Consider the following 16601-nt stretch of genomic DNA (forward strand, 5'->3'; position numbering starts at 1 on the left):
ACTTCTAAAAGTCAGCATATATATATTCCCCTCATAGTCTATTTAACTAATCCTAAATCTGATTCTTACTACTCTGCTTCAGTTGTATTATACACACAGACAAACAGCGAACTATTAACCATGCTTATCCCCTGTCTTCAATAAAGGCAGACGAAATGTTACAATTCAACGTAAGTGCAGAAGTGTAGACTTTGAACCGAGAAAAAAAAAAGACATATATAAAGACAATAGATAAACATATTTATAGAAACACTAGCTAAAAATGTGTTGATTTTTTTTAATTGTATCCTATTCGTATATCTAACAAATATAGACAAGCTATTGGTGTTTTAGAAACGTCTTGTCTGTATGGGATTGTATGTTTTTATAGAAAAATTATTACACCTTTATTATAAATCAATTTATAAATTAAAGAAAATAAAGAAATAAATGTTCTCATTGCCGATTAAATTTGAATCTCATTAGCTCGAAATTCAATAGTGTGATTTGAATTTTAAAACTGAACAGTGAAAACTGTCAAATGAAAAGAAAAATTTTTGAAATTCTATTTATGATCGCAAAATAAAAATAAACATTCAAAAGTTACGAAGCTTTGTAAGCTTTAAATAAATAATAATAATAAGAACTTTTAATGAAAATACTTTTGTAATGTTACTGTAAATTTAATTTTAGAATTTAATAACATGTACTTCGCTTTATAAGAAAAAAAGCGAACACATGTTTGTGTCATTTGAATTTTTCTCAAATGTTTTGCATTTTATTTTTCAATATATTTCAAAAAGAAACAATACCTTTTTTGAGTAACTGTCTTCAAATGTCTTACTATTTTTTTGTGTATGTGTAATAAAGTTAATCTTTAGCTGTGGGTTAGTTTGTTTGTTTGTTTTGAATTTCGCGCAAAGCTACACGAGGGCTATCTGCGCTAGCCGTCCCTAATTTAGCAGTGTGAGATTGGAGGGAAGGCAGCTAGTCATCACCACCCACCGCCAACTCTTGGGCTACTCTTTAACCAATGAATAGTGGGATTGACCGTCACATTATAACGCCCCCACGGCTGAAAGGGCGAGCATGTTTGGTGTGATGGGGATTCGAACCCGCGACTCTCAGATTACGAGTTGAGCGCCCTAACCACCTGGCCATGCTCTGGGTTAGCCCCCCCCCAGTGGCACAGCGGCATGTCTGCGGCCTTCCAACGCCAGAATCCGGGTTTCGATACCGGTGGTAGGCAGAGCACAGACAGCCCATTGTGTAGAAACAAACAAACAAGTTCTGGGTTAAAACCGTACTTGTTTTTAAAACATTACACAAAAATTGTTTATTAAGGTAGGATTCTACTTTTTTTTTCTCTTCACTGCCGTCGTCTTTTATTTTGATTTAACGTTTCAAGCTTAGGATCAAGTTGTGAAAACATTGCAAGTTTTATTGAGGCATTCATACATTGTGAGCGAAACCCAATAGAACAGAAGAGTAAGATTTTGTTTATGCTTTTTATTCGAAACAGGACGAGGTCTTGTACTTTAAATACATAAAATTCAAAGAGTTTATATCATAAATAGGGATGGTTTAATACTTCAACCAATACTTATTCTGTCACAGAACGTTTGTGGACACATTAAATTTTACGTTTAATGTATAAAACTTAGGCTTCATACTTTACATTATAGAAATGCATTATTTTTTGTTAAACTATGTTGGTAAACCACGTTCGCCTCACCGTAAGTGACGCAATGTATTTGTAAATTACGCATTAGATTTGAGAGAAAAGGACAAACAAAAAAAAGAGTTAATTAAACTGTGTTATTCTTCAAAAAATAGTTAATTGAGCTCATAATAGATTTCAAATGTTTTCCTATAAACTAAGTTTGTATTAAGGGTTGAGGTGAAGGACGTTTTGACCAACGTACTAAGACATTTTGATCTTAACATCAACACGTCAGTCACCTTAAAACTTCAGACATGTGCAGTCCATATTTATGTTTCTCATTTAACATTTATTATTCTTATATTTGAAATTGCAGATGTGTTCACGTAGATGTTCGTATTTTCAATGTCATCAACGTTCAAAGGACTGAAGTTTGCTACAGTCGTTTGTAAAAGGACTGAAGATCAAAATTATGATTCGCATAACCCAAAGAGATGGTATGACGCTACGAAAATAACGTGAAGGATGACCTTAAGGAATAGAAGGTACTTGTCAACCAAGAAGCATATGTACTGGAAAACTACATTCTTCCTTCAGTGGTCCTTGATGTTAAAGTCTACATCGTTGTTATGGTTTCTTTTGCCACTTTTATTACTCGGCACATGTGAAGAAATTCCATCGAAAAGTCAAGAAACGTGGTTTACAGAATGCAACAGGTGGTTAACAGCCCCCTTTGGTATCATTTCAACCCCCAATTTTCCGAGACGCTATCCTGTTCCTATAAAGTGTCAGTGGGTTCTAGAAGCTCCGCGGAATAAAAGCATTGCCATATATTTCACCCAATTCTATATGAGAGAAGGGGTTAGAATCTCAGAATATGATTACTATGACGAATCTATTACATTATCGAAACAAGATCTGGGAATTGTCAGTTCGGACGCTGAACCAACTCAATACATTGGCTTCAAAAGTTTTTTAGTGTTGGATTTTGAGATTAGAGAACGTGATAACGTCCACATGCGTGTAATGGACTTTTTCCTTGACGTATATGGTTTCAACATTACCTACGAAATCATTGACAAACAGGAGGAGCGGCGGAGAGATCCGTGTATCGAAAACCACTGTTCCTTTAATGGTGTTTGTTATGCTTCTAGAACCTTTAAGACTTACACTTGCAAGTGTTTCGATCCATATTACGGAGATGAATGTAAATATTCACCTGTCTGTGGACCCAACTCCAATGACACAATGTGCTTGAATGGAGGACACTGCAGGTGAGTTAGAAAACACCTTTTCTTCTACACTACGTCTAATTTGTTATTGGTTGGTTGTTTTTTTAATTTCGCGCAAAGCTACACGCGGGCTCTCTGCACTAGCCGTCCTTAATTTAGCAATGTAAGACATTGGGAAGGTAGCTAATCATCACCACCCACCGCCAACTCTTGGGCTACTCTTTTACCAACGAATAGTGGGATTGACCGCCACATTATAACGCCCCCACGGCTGAAGGGGGCGAGTATGTTTGGTGTGACGGGGATTCGAACCCGCGACCCGCAGATTACGAGTCGAGCGCCCTAACCGCCTGGCCATTTCGGGCCTTACTGTGACTCTCTAGTGAAAGTTTTATGTGCAGTTGAACTCGCTTGATTTGGTTGAGCTTGTATCTAACTGCTGATTTACTATCAAACACCAGTAAATAATGCATATGCAGCCAAAGAAGTTAAGTATGTAAACTGGAATTACTTGTTTTTATCTTAATTGAAAACATTAATATTAATGATTTGCATTCTTCAATCTGTATTTATATTCCTGTACGTAAGCACAAAAATGTGAGATATAATTATTGTGACATAACGACCGATAATTATTCCACGTAATTTACAAAAATATTACTACTTTAACATGAACACCTAGTAATACGTATTCATTTGTCAGTCATATGAAAATCAGTCAAGTTAAATAAATAGTAACGTATATAATTATAAATATGACGAGTGTTGCTGAAGATGTTAGTGAACCATTGTTTAACATAAGCGAACGAGGAAATGTTTACTCTTGTCCCAACCTAAAGCAAGTTCCATTTTATCCATCTCAGAAATGCACTTCCACTTCAGTTCAAAACGTTTTTTTAATTGAAACTAAAACGATTTTAGAACAAATTAAATTAAGCTGCGAACTGACTTACAATTTCAAGAGATTGATAACAGTAGATAATAAGGAACGATCTTGGAGTAAGTGCCGAAAATAAAGACTTGAGTTAGGATGAGTGTTATAAGATTATCGACCATAAGGTTTGATAAATATTTCCCCTTTAAAAAATTATCGCTTACGATGAAAGTAATGATAACTAACTACTATATGACAGAAATCTAAATATTAATTAAATTATTAAAAAAAAACATGATTGAACTATAGAACATCTGTTGGCCTCTTCTAAAGTCCAGACATCTGAATGATTATCTGAAATTAAAGCATTGATTGATTAAGTAAATTACGGGAACATTTGCCACATCAAATTTTGTTTTTTTATTGCGAACTTTCAGCCCTTTTCAGAGTGTGCCAGGCGTGGCCTAATTATTAGCGTTCTCTGACTGTGAATCTGAGGATTTACGGTTCGCGGCCCGTTGCTTCATAAACACGCTCCGCCGTTGGTGTGTTGTAAGAGTGATGGACAAGTTCCATTATTTGTTCAGCAAGGGTAGTTCAAGAATCTGCGGTGGGTGCTGTTGACTTGCTGACTTCCCTCTAGTTTATCACTTGAACGTTCGGGACAAAATCAGGAACGAACTTTCTGGAACATTCGTTGGGTAAGTGAACAATAATTTGTTAGCGTTCACTGAACACTTTTTAAAGATATGTAACCAAGCAACAATATAAACAATATGTTACCTGATGTTAAAAAGTGTTAAAGATAAGTGTAATTATTTTATTTTGTTTCTCCGTGGAACAACGGTAATTTTATGGACTTCCAACGCTAAAATTCGGGGTTCGATTACCAACAGTGGACACAGAAGATAGGCTAATGAGGCTTTGCTCTAAAACAAACAAACAAATTTTATTTATGTTATATAGAAAAGGGATCTGGCAAGGTCAGTAACCAGAAGTTAGTATTCAATTAGTAACTCACTAAAATAAATAAAGGACATGTAAATTTTTATTCCTAATTTCAGCTCAATGGGATCAATATAAACAGGGTCCGGCATAGCCAGGTGGTTATGGAGCTCAACTCGCACTCTGCGGGTTCGAATCCCCGTCCCACCAAACAAGCTCGCCCTTTCAGCCGTGGGGGCGTTATAATGTGACGGTCAATCCTACTATTCGGTGGTAAAAGAGTAGCCCAAGAGTTGGCGGTGGGTGGTGATGACTAGCTGCCTTCCCTCTAGTCTTACACTTCTAAATTAGGGACGGCTAGCGCAGATAGCCCTCATGTAGCTTTGCGCAAAATTCAAAACAAACAAACAATATAAACAGAATAGGGGACTTGTACATTTTGTCTGGAGAGTGTTTTTATTATGTGCAAGAAAATAATTTTACATATGCAAATGAAATGGTTAAAAAAAGTAATTCTAGCATACTTGACCATTCTAATTATAAGTTAATTTCATGTACATTATGATTCCGTTTGATTATTTAGAATTTTTACAGAAATATTTCTGAAAAGAAAAGGGATTTACAACTGGAAAAAGTAGAAAGAAAACAGAAACGCCGGGATTTCTTTATCGTTTACCATAGTGCCATATAAACAGTTTTGAGTGTCGAACTAAGTTTTGACAATCTATTTGTTAACCATAAAGCTACACAATGAGCTGCCTGTGCTTTGCTCACCACGAGTACCGAAACACACGATTTTTAGCGTCATAAGCCCTCAGACCTTTCGCTGAGCCACTGGGGGGGGCGGCGTTTTTAACAAAAAGAAAACATTTTTGTACAGTGCTTCGTGTCATATCAAAATGTATAAACAAAACAAGTTAAGAAGGACTTGAAACTTGAGAGTCAAAGATCAAAAAACTTAATTGAACATAATAAAGCAAAACGATATGGTACCATGAATATGATATAAGAGGCGAATTTGGTTTGATTGGTTGATTTTTGATAAGCACACAATGTTTTATCCATTCTTTGCCAACCGCGGATATCGAAACCCGGTTTTTTGTCATTATAAGATCCCAGACTTACCGTTGAACCGCCTGGAATCGGTGATTGTTGATTATTAAGAAGCGTTTTTATGTACCGGTATTCTTGTTACATGTTCCATAAGGCATTAAATTAATCTCATTTCGTCTGGGATATGTTTGTATCTTAACGATTTTTGTTAAGTTAAGATAATATGAAACAAATCTACTTATTGATCTTTATGCCAAAGAGGGAAAACAAATATTACTATTCCTAAAATTACAGGTAAAAATGATGTATTAATAATATATAAACAATATAACAAGACAAATGTATTAACAAAGAACGTTACATGAATACTACTGTTACCATAGGTGTCAAGGGGGATTCCATTACAGTAACCAGTCAACATTCTCGTTACATAACTCTAACCTTATACTTATTGATGTGTTCAGTATATTCCCCTTCGGCTTTTTTAAACATATGTTTCTAAACCATCATATTACTTACGGATCCATGACTTTTTGGGTTATAAGATCACTAATAATAGGCACCCCAGTGGCACAGCGGTATGTCTATGGACTTTCGATACCTGTGGTGGGCCTTGTGCTTAACTTCAAATAAACAAACACTAAATATATATTTTTTAATAAATACCGACTAGTTACAGTTATGACCCATTCTGTATTTTTGGTTAATTCTTCACACTATGTGTTGTGACATAAAAATGTGAAATTACGCTCAGTACGATGCAATATGTGGAACCGTTCGGATAGTTTGGTTTGTTATGAATTTTGCGCAAAGCTACACGAGGGCTGTCTGCGCTAGCCGTCCCTAATTTAGCAGTGTAAGACTAGAGGGAAGGCAGCTAGTCATCACCACCCACCGCCAACTCTTAGGCTACTCTTTTTACTACTCAATCTACTGGAATTGACCGTCACATTATATAGCGCCCCATAGCTGAAAGGGCGAGCATGTTTGGTGTGACGAGGATTCAAACCCGCGACCGTAAATTGCGAGTCGAGCACCCTAACCATCTGGCCATGCCGGGCCCGATTCGGATGGTGAACAGGTTAAAATAAGTCGGTAACTTAAGGGTTAAAAAGTGTTCCGTAAATGCTAACAAATCATTTTTCTGTTGGTCGATGAAGGTTCTGCTATGAGAGTTGAAAGCTTGCAATAAAAAATTCACTTGGTGAATGTCCGTGCAAATTATTAAATTGGACATAAATACCTATGTATGTGTATCAAACGACAACTAAAGAAGCGTACAACAAAACTTTTATTTCCTGTGTCTATGTGTAACTGTTAATCTGCAAGCGTGATTTAAAATTTCTTCTTGCAAATATTTAATAAAAGGTAGTTCAAAAAGTCGTGGCTGGAAAGCAAATTTAACATACACCACTCTCATTTATCAGATCAACAGAATTTGCTCGAGATATTTTGTCTATTTTAGGGTTTAAAACTTTTATAACTAAAAGTTCTTTTCGTTGTATGATGAAACTTACAAATTATGAAGGCTCATAACAAGAGCCGTAATTTTAATTAGTTTCTGTTTATGAGTCTTTATTCATTTGAGAAGATAACGAGAGCATAAATCCACGTGTCACTGTTACTAGACGCCATTTTTTAAATTACTGAAAATTACAGTTTGAGGATTAGGCTGCTACGTCCTCAATGAATATTAGAAGGCGAGATATCTTAGGAGGAAAACACATCAGTTAATTGTGAGACAAGTAGAGCAAATAAGAGGTTTCGAAACCAGGAAGTATTTTAAAGTCAAGGTTTATTTTCTCATTTTATCAAGTGAGATGAAATTATTATATGTAATGTGCCTTCAAAGTTTCTTTGTATATATATAAAAAAAACAAAGTTTTACAAGCGACAACTTAAGATATAATTTTCTCTCACAAATACATTTGAAACCAGTCGAGATAATTCTTAGCCGCTTAAACTCTTACATAAAATTTTGAAGAAATTTCGATCATTTCTTAAATTGTCATCACAAATTAGTCATATTCAATTCACAAAATGAATAGCATTATATTCTTGTATATTATCTTCGTAGAAAACGGTAATTTGACTTGTATATTATAAAGTAACAAATAAACACTCACACATATTTATATGTATGTATATACGTCTTATACATACTAAAACAAAAACAATAAATATTATATACATTTCACCGTTGTAAGAGACCTAACTGTATCTTTGGTTTACTTGGGTCAGCTATGCTGATGAGCCTTGAACAGGCGAAACTGTAATCCTCAATAAAGGATACAGCGAATCAAAGAATACACAAGGCCTCTACGTTACAGGTATTTTCAATTTCACTTGTGGTGAAAAGAAAACAACATCTGTAATATAATCATTAATAAGTTGATCCACTCTATAATATCGAATAATAAATTATGTGCAATGTCATAATATTATTTATGCACCTAAATTAATTTAGGTTATTGGTGAGTTAAAGTGGACTCAAATACATCATAGATATTGTTTACTACGATGCATAATAAACTGTGTGTTTCACTACATTGTTTACAATAATTTATACGGTGTAAATGTGAAATTATTGTATGCTTCTCACTTGATTAGAGCTGTGCTCTGTTGAAGCTACAGCATTGTTGCTTCTTACTTGACTAAAGCTATGCTCTATTGAAGCTACAGTATTGTTGCTTCTCACATGATTAAAGCTATGCTCTATTGAAACTACCATATTGTATGCTTCTCACTTGATTAGAGCTGTGCTCTGTTAAAGCTACAGTATTGTTGCTTCTCACTTGATTAAAGCTATGCTCTGTTAAAGCTACAGTATTGTTGCTTCTTACTTGACTAAAGCTATGCTCTATTGAAGCTACAGTATTGTTGCTTCTCACATGATTAAAGCTATGCTCTGTTAAAGCTACAGTATTGTTGCTTCTCACTTGATTAAAGCTATGCTCTGTTAAAGCTACCATATTGTATGCTTCTCACTTGATTAGAGCTGTGCTCTGTTGAAGCTACAGTATTGTTGCTTTTCACATGATTAAAGCTATGCTCTGTTAAAGCTACAGTATTGTTGTAACACGATATGAAATCCAGATTTATTGATGTTTTACTTTATGTGTTGAAGTGTTCGTAACTAAAGGCAAGCTCGGATAAAAAAAACTTGAAGAAAGTGATGAACTAAGTCAGAATTAATATAATCGGGTTCTAATAGGCCTGTTTTTATGAGAAATGTTACAAAGATGAGATGTAAAGAAGAAAACTAAATAACACTCAATTAGAGTTAAAAAAAAACGTTTACAACGATTAAATAGTAAATCCGTGTCAAAGGCAATTAGGAAAATAAATAACAACTGTAAATTTTCTCCAATAGATGTTTCTCATGTGCAAATCTTAATCAATAATAATGTACTCAACTATAATTTCAACTTAATATTTCTGAATATTAATAAAATTTTCTTTCGAGGAATATTAGTTTGTTGTTTTTTCACGTGAATTCAATTTTTGCCCAATAATCATTAGCATAATTTGAAAACTGTGTTTGAGTGACATGTCAGAACAACACGGACAGTTACTGAATATTCTGACAACTATTTTTTTGTGTTGCTGAAGGCACTACATTGGATCCAGAGCTCGAACATGTGAATGCCCTTCCGGCTATGAAGGCGTCTTCTGTGAAAGGAAACAACAAAAAAGATACCATAACAGGAAGGGTAGGTTGCGCTCTGTGGATTTATAAATTTGAAACAATCAAAACAGTTTCAGTCTTTCATGTGTTATAAACAAATGTTGATGATTTTCATCTGAAATAAGTCGTGTTCAATTCATAAACGTTTGTAGGAAACAATAGTCTAGTATAAAACTGTATATTTTAGTGTAACATATACATCTGATAAATAGCAATAACCACTTACTATAATTTATTATTTAGTTTTACGTTCTAATCCTTTGTTAAAAGTAATACCATACCATATGTCTCCTGCTGGATTAAAGGTATTATTTTAATCGTAGAAAACTTAGGGGCATTATGTATGTATATATATATATGTGTGTGTGTATTGAATGCGTACGTCCCACTAACTTAATTATGTTTTTTTTTCCCCCCCCTGTAGTGGAGCTTAAGCCCTTACGATAAACCCCCTTAACTTTCCGCTTGTGATAAGACTTTCTGTAATAAAATCTTTAGGGTTTCGTCCTTGGACGAGCAAATTGTCTGATGACAAGTGAGTAAATTCCTTTTCCATTCGTGTGTTTTCAACACACGTCGAAAGCGTTTTCCAACTGTCAAAAAAAAAGAAAAAAAACATCTAACGAAGCGTAAAGTCAATCATGAAAAGCGCAGTTTTTAGTTTGGATTTTAATTGCATTCTACTTATGTAAACTAAATCTTCCTGTAACTGGCAATAACGACACGATGCATCCTGCCGGTGTTGCTGTTTGAAAATGTTCATGCGTTTTGTTTAATGTTCTAGGTTCCAAAGCTCATGAATGTGATCAGACGGGATGTTCTGATTTATGCAAGGAAACACTTAGCAGCGCTAATATATGCACGTGTCCTCCAGGACAGCAAATGACGGATGATTTTAATTCCTGTCTCGAAAGAGGTAATTTTTACCGAACAGAAACTATAGTAATTCTAATAGTTAGGAGAAACTTTCTTGAAAGCTTGATTTACAGATATAGCGATAAGTTCGAAGTTTAACGAAGAATCCAAATGAAAATGTAGGATATCAAACTATTATTATTGATTTCTTGTGATATAAGTTTAATTTGAAAACTTCCTTCTTGAATTAGAGTTTTCTATTAAGCATATAGTATACGATTGCGCTGATTTCACTCAGATTTCTGATAAGCATACAATATACCACTGCACTAATTTGATTTAGTTTTCTGTTAAGCACATATACGACTACGCTGATTAAATTTTCTGTTAAGCACATAATATACCACTTCACTGTCCCTCGGTGGACAGCGGAAAATTTATAGTCTTATAATGCTAAAATCCGGGGTTCGATTCTCCGCGGTAAACACTCCAAATTGCTCAGCGTGGCTTTGCTTTAAAGCAAACAAACTACTGTACGGATTTAATTTAGTTTCCATAGTAAGCACATATAGAATTGCACTGATTTAATTTAGTTTTCTACTGAGCACATATTAAACTACTGCATTGATTTGATTTAGTTTTCCTGCTAAGCACATAATGTATTAATGCACCGATGTAATTTAGTTTTTTGTTAATCATATATTAAACTTCTCCACTGATATGGATTGCAATGCCATTTTTACATACGTCTGATTTACAATCTGTAAAAGAATGTCTACGAGGAGTGTGATAAAAATATCTAAGGCAAAATATGAGTTTCATCACCTGTTCTAGAGACATCACTTTATTTTAAACAGTTATTTAGTTAATGTGCACCGCATATAATAACAAGTCTCCTAGTTTCGGTTGGTTCACAAGGCCATGCGTGGATCCGAAAATTGATTTTTCGCCTCTTTCCTGCAAAACACTTACTCTACACTTTAGGTCTATGGTCAAATCCCACTGTTCATTCAGACAAGAATATCCCAAGAGTTGACGGTGGCGCTGTTGACTAGCAGCTTTGTCAGAACTTAATAATTCCATTTATTAGTTAATTTCTCGTTGGTACGATACTTCTTGTAAAGAATTTCACGACTTTACACAAATTGTCTTTCAGTAACTACATTTTCTAACCATTATTTTTACTCAGGCTTCTATATTTTAAAACAGGAGTCATAAATAAATTAGTAATTTAGATATTTCATTTAAATAAACATATTCATGAATATAACTTTGTTCCAGAACGTGCGGTTGAGAATATTAATTTCTGAGCAAGTAAAAAACAAACAAAACGATATGTTCTAAATCTTAAAGTTTCTCCTTTAGGTTCATTGGAATTACATTACACAAAACAATTGAAGAATAATAATAAGATACAGTAGTACATCTATGGCAAAGCTATAAAATATCATCAGCCATCTCCTTATTTTATTGTTTTGTAAATCATATGTCCAACGATCCACCGTGTAATCTCAAATACAAACGATTTGTTACTCAGCCTATGCTATATATATATATATATATATGTACATCCATCGTGATCTCTCACAATGTTTGTCTCAGTCGTCACTTTGAAGTAACTCACAGAGTTCAACATGCTCATGGCTACACCTCAAGAAAGACATTCGAATGTTTCCCTCATGTGTGTGTCATCGAATAAGTGAACGCTAGCTAATCACGAAAAGTTTTGCGAATTAGTGAAAAATTGTCTCAAAATATCGTTAGCAAATTCTGACATAACTTCGAAACTATAGCAAAGTTGCTTGGACTTCTGGACAAGGCAGACCATAATCCACAACACAGGCAAACTAATGCTATCTGTGAATTCTTAGTCGCAGCATTGCAATGGTATTCGTTCCAAGATTTTAGTTACATGTTTTCCATTGCAAATGGATATTATGTCACTGTACAGTTAGTTATAAACGGGCTTCAAAAAAAGAAAAAAAGTTGACCTGCAAATAAAATTTCTTCTAGGTGCAGTTTGTTCACAGTATGACACAAAACCAATCACCTGTAATATTGCCAGGAATATGGTCCTTTCAGTGGAAAAATACTCTTTTACAAATAATACGTGCTTAATCCAGAAGTCAAATAGCAGTCGTACACTTATATGAAATGAATATGGAACCACATCTAACTTCAAGCTTAGAAGAATAGTTTGGGAATAAACAAGAATTGGTAGACAAACTAGTCTCTACTTCCTGTAGAATAGTATCATTAATACCATATTTTATAAGGACCACGTCCTACCACCCTTTGTGCTATCATATCCTGATACAATTGTTTCCGAGACTATAACATTTAAGGCTAGCCAAACTGTTCCTTGTGCTATGATTGGCTGATGAAACATGACGTCACTACCTAGTTACATTGCATGCATGAAGTCTTAAGATGGGCAATGCTCATGGTAGCAACTGTTTAAACTTTTGAATGATAAAATACTATGTTATGATTAAGTACAGCGTTTGCACTACAAGAAATCAACACAAAATAAAATATATAATCTCAGTTTCGCCGATAATCATATTGGTCAGAAAATCCAAGCAAGTCGCACGCACTAAAATGCCTTCCTAAGGATGAAAGAGCAGGTTGGTGGTCACGAACAGAGATATGATTTTAGAAAACGTTAAACGGTGTTAAAGGGCATACAGTGACAAAGATTACTATAGCAATCATTTCGCGGAAAACCATGTGTCCATCGATTTCGTGCACTCCATAAAGTGAAATTTAAGCGATTTCTTCTTTATTTCTGCAAGAAAGATATTCCTGCTTTTAAAGCAGATATTTTCTTGTCTTTTTTTCTTTTATCATCTTTCTCTGCTTTTCAATGGCAGCTTAAGAGTTCCATCACTAAAGTGCTGTGCCCACCATGAGTATCAATAAGTCTTCAGGCTTACCGCTAAGCCACTGAAGAAGAATTTTCATCTCGTGTCTTCATGTTTGATAACCCGGAGCAGGCCCGGTATGGCCAGGTGGTTAGTGCACTTTACTCGCAATGTGAGGGTCGCGGGTTCGAATCCCCGTCCTACAAAACATATTTCCCCTTTCAGCCGTGTGGGCGTAGCAATGTGACGGGCAATCCCACTATTCGTTGGTAAAAAAGTAGCTCAAGAGTTGGCAGTGGATGATGATGACTAGCTGCCTTCCCTCTAGTCTTTCACTGCTAAATTAGGGACGGCAAGCGCAGATAGCTCTCGTGAAGCTTTGGAAGAAATTCAAAACAAAACAAACCCGGAGCACATGATGAAAGGTGATATCATTTATGACATTTTTCTTATGTCGTTGTTTTCACTCTAGTTGCACCTTCACCCTTTATTGTCACTTTCATTTCTTGTTCTCGGTAACGACAGTAATCGGAGAGAAGGAATGTCGCCTGGCTTTAGTCTCAGTTTGATTTTACAACCAACTAGTTCAGCTCTTATGTCTCTCTAAAAACTATCACTACTAAACTGGTCCGAAACATATAAGTGATCGTTCTCATTGAAAGGATCAAATTTGTCTGCTCTTTTGCATCTATCAACTCAAGTTTTAAGCAACTGTCCTCTTTTCAAGGAAATCTACGAAAACTAATATTGTTGTTTTTATCACAATTAGAACAAACAGCCACAGCACATTTACGATTACCGTCTTTTGTTAGTAAAGGCAAAGAAAAATTAACCTGAAGCAATTTTGTGATCTTTTTCTCAAGAGTTTTAACAAGAGTGCACGGCACGCGAGACGGCGTGTGACCATGTAGTGACGTAACATGTGGTGAGCTACTAGACGCGTAACAAGTGCTAAAAGCAATTCTTCTCATGTAATTGTCTTCCACTAGTCCCGACTTCAGCCTAATGAGTGATAACACCTCTTCCAGTGTACTAAACCGGTCACGAATGAAATATTATATGTTTCAGTTATCATTTCATTGTTTTCTTGCATTGAAAACGATATTGACAATACATTTATCGGTTTTAAATATGTTGTAATATACACACTCTCTATAATGTACTTCTATTACAATCTGTCTTGAATTTACGTTCTCCCCCAAAATCATATCCATAATAACTGAATGAAGATGCAATAATGGGGTGTGATATATATAAAAGTGAATGTTAGCAAACATATTTAAATTAAGAAATAAGAACTTCTTTATTTCCTTTTTTGTTTATTTGTTTATTGCTAAGCGCGAAACTACACAATAAGCTATCTGTGCTGTGGCCATCACGGGTATCAAAACTCAATTTTTAACGTTATTAGCCTCTAGACTTACCACTGAGCCATTGGGGGCTTTTATATACTTATGTAAATTTACTAGACACACTTAGTTGAGCTTTGAATAGGCGAAACTGCAGTCCACAGCAGAGGGTATGGCGAATCAAAGAATGCATTCGTCCTACATCATAGATTCTCTTATCAATTTTATTTACTTGGATAAATGCACTAGACACATTTAGATGTTAAAGACTAAAAAACATCTTTATTTACAAATGATGTTCAGAAAGACACTACATTTCATTTCATTTAAGCCAGGGCCGGGCATGGCCTAGTGTTAACATGCGCGTGCTTTGAATCCGAATGTTCATGGCTTGAGTCCCGTTACTACAACGTTACTACAAAAATTGTGCTCCGAACTTTGGAACCGCTATAAGAATAATGATGAACTCTCATTATTCGTTCAGATATGGGTAGCCTAAGAGTTGACGGTGGATGTTGTTCAATTAGTTACCATCTCTCTAGTTTATCCATTTAAAATTAAGGACGGCTATTCGCAGATAACCCTTGAGTAGGTATGTGCAAAAATTCTAAAACAAATAAACCTTTAGGACAATATCAGATTACAACCCATGAATGTGCATTGATAGTACTAACAGTAACTGCAGCCAAGCGTCATTTACACGTTGGCATGTCAGGCAGGTTAAATAAACATTCGTATATATATATATATATATATGTTAAAAATGGAGAGTGACAGTTTTAGTAAAACAGTAGAAACCTTATGATTTGTTGTTTATTCTGTCATGCTAGCTAATTACTATACCGATGGGAAAAAATAACCCAAATTAAATATTAACACAAGGAAAGTAAAAATAATCTGACCATCAACTGGAGACAGTGTAGGCAATATAACTGCCACAAATCGAAGTGTACACAAGTGAGATATCACTTTAAACATATAACAGGTTACAAAACCTTCCAATATAGCTTTCTGAATCTATCTATGAGTGTTTTTTTGAGACTTTACTTGACATTTGCAAAAACAAAATAAAACATATATGTATGTATGTATATATATAAATTGAAGTGTTTAACCCCACGATACTACCCTACAATATATATATATATATAAATATATATACATATATAGGCGGAGTTAGGTTGTACTTGTCGCCTACAACATCTCGTTGCATCTAAGATAATCAGTAATGTGTAGTTTATGAGTTAGCGACGATGTCACTAGTATTTGGATATTAAAAAAAATCAAAATCCGTATTCAGTCTCAGAGGCAGCAAAATACATAATTCACATCCTATCAGGAATCAGCAAATCCTTCACAGTAAAAAGAAGAGCATTCTGAAAGTACATTTTGTTGTTGTTATTTACTCTAAGTTGTCGATATAAATTGGATGTACCACATAAGGTTCATTCTTATCATTACAATGGCACTCGGTGATGACATACAAAGGATGAAAGTTGTATTCTCTGTTTATAATATAGGTTCTACTTGTCTTACAAAAACCACGAGACAGTGATACCGATTTGAACGAGTGAGATTGCACCGAGGCAAAGAAGAGGAAATTATTCAGTGTTTACGCAATTCAAGAGTTGTTGTCGCTCAAGCTTATGAACTATACTGAACTCTCAACTTGCCTTTATTCTCTGGCTTGTCACTACATCCATCTTTTGTGCTAGCTTATTAACTTTTTACTGTGTTGTACTACCTTACTTAATATCAGTTTATTGTGCTAAATTATCACTAATTCATTATGTTGTGCTAGGTTATTAACTTTTCACTGTGTTGTACTACCTTACTTAATATCAGTTTATTGTGCTAAATTATCACTAATTCACTATGTTGTGCTAAGTTATTAACTTTTTACTGTATTGTACTACCTTACTTAATACCAGTTTATTGTGCTAAATTATCACTAATTCACTATGTTGTGCTAGGTTATTAACTTTTCACTGTGTTGTACTACCTTACTTAATACCAGTTTATTGTGCTAAATTATCACTAATTCACTATGTTGTGCTAGGTTATTAACTTTTCACTGTGTTGTACTACCTTACTTAATA

The 16601-nt window shown here is 34.7% G+C and overlaps 1 protein-coding gene across 1 annotated transcript in view; it reads left to right on the top strand.

The window, feature by feature from the left end:
- The first annotated feature begins 2070 nt into the window (after positions 1–2070).
- Positions 2071–16601, top strand: part of LOC106473328 (suppressor of tumorigenicity 14 protein homolog) — a 21347-nt gene continuing 6816 nt past the window's right edge. Inside the window, exons 1-3 of the mRNA XM_013934010.2 lie at positions 2071–2916; positions 9359–9459; positions 10219–10350. Of these exons, the coding sequence (XP_013789464.2) occupies positions 2168–2916; positions 9359–9459; positions 10219–10350 (982 nt within the window). The 5' untranslated portion in view covers positions 2071–2167. The remainder of the gene's footprint in view (positions 2917–9358; positions 9460–10218; positions 10351–16601) is intronic.

This window comes from Limulus polyphemus, unplaced genomic scaffold (assembly GCF_000517525.1).
Source record: "Limulus polyphemus unplaced genomic scaffold, Limulus_polyphemus-2.1.2 Scaffold6078, whole genome shotgun sequence".
In the NCBI taxonomy this organism is placed as follows: Eukaryota; Metazoa; Arthropoda; class Merostomata; order Xiphosura; family Limulidae; genus Limulus; species Limulus polyphemus.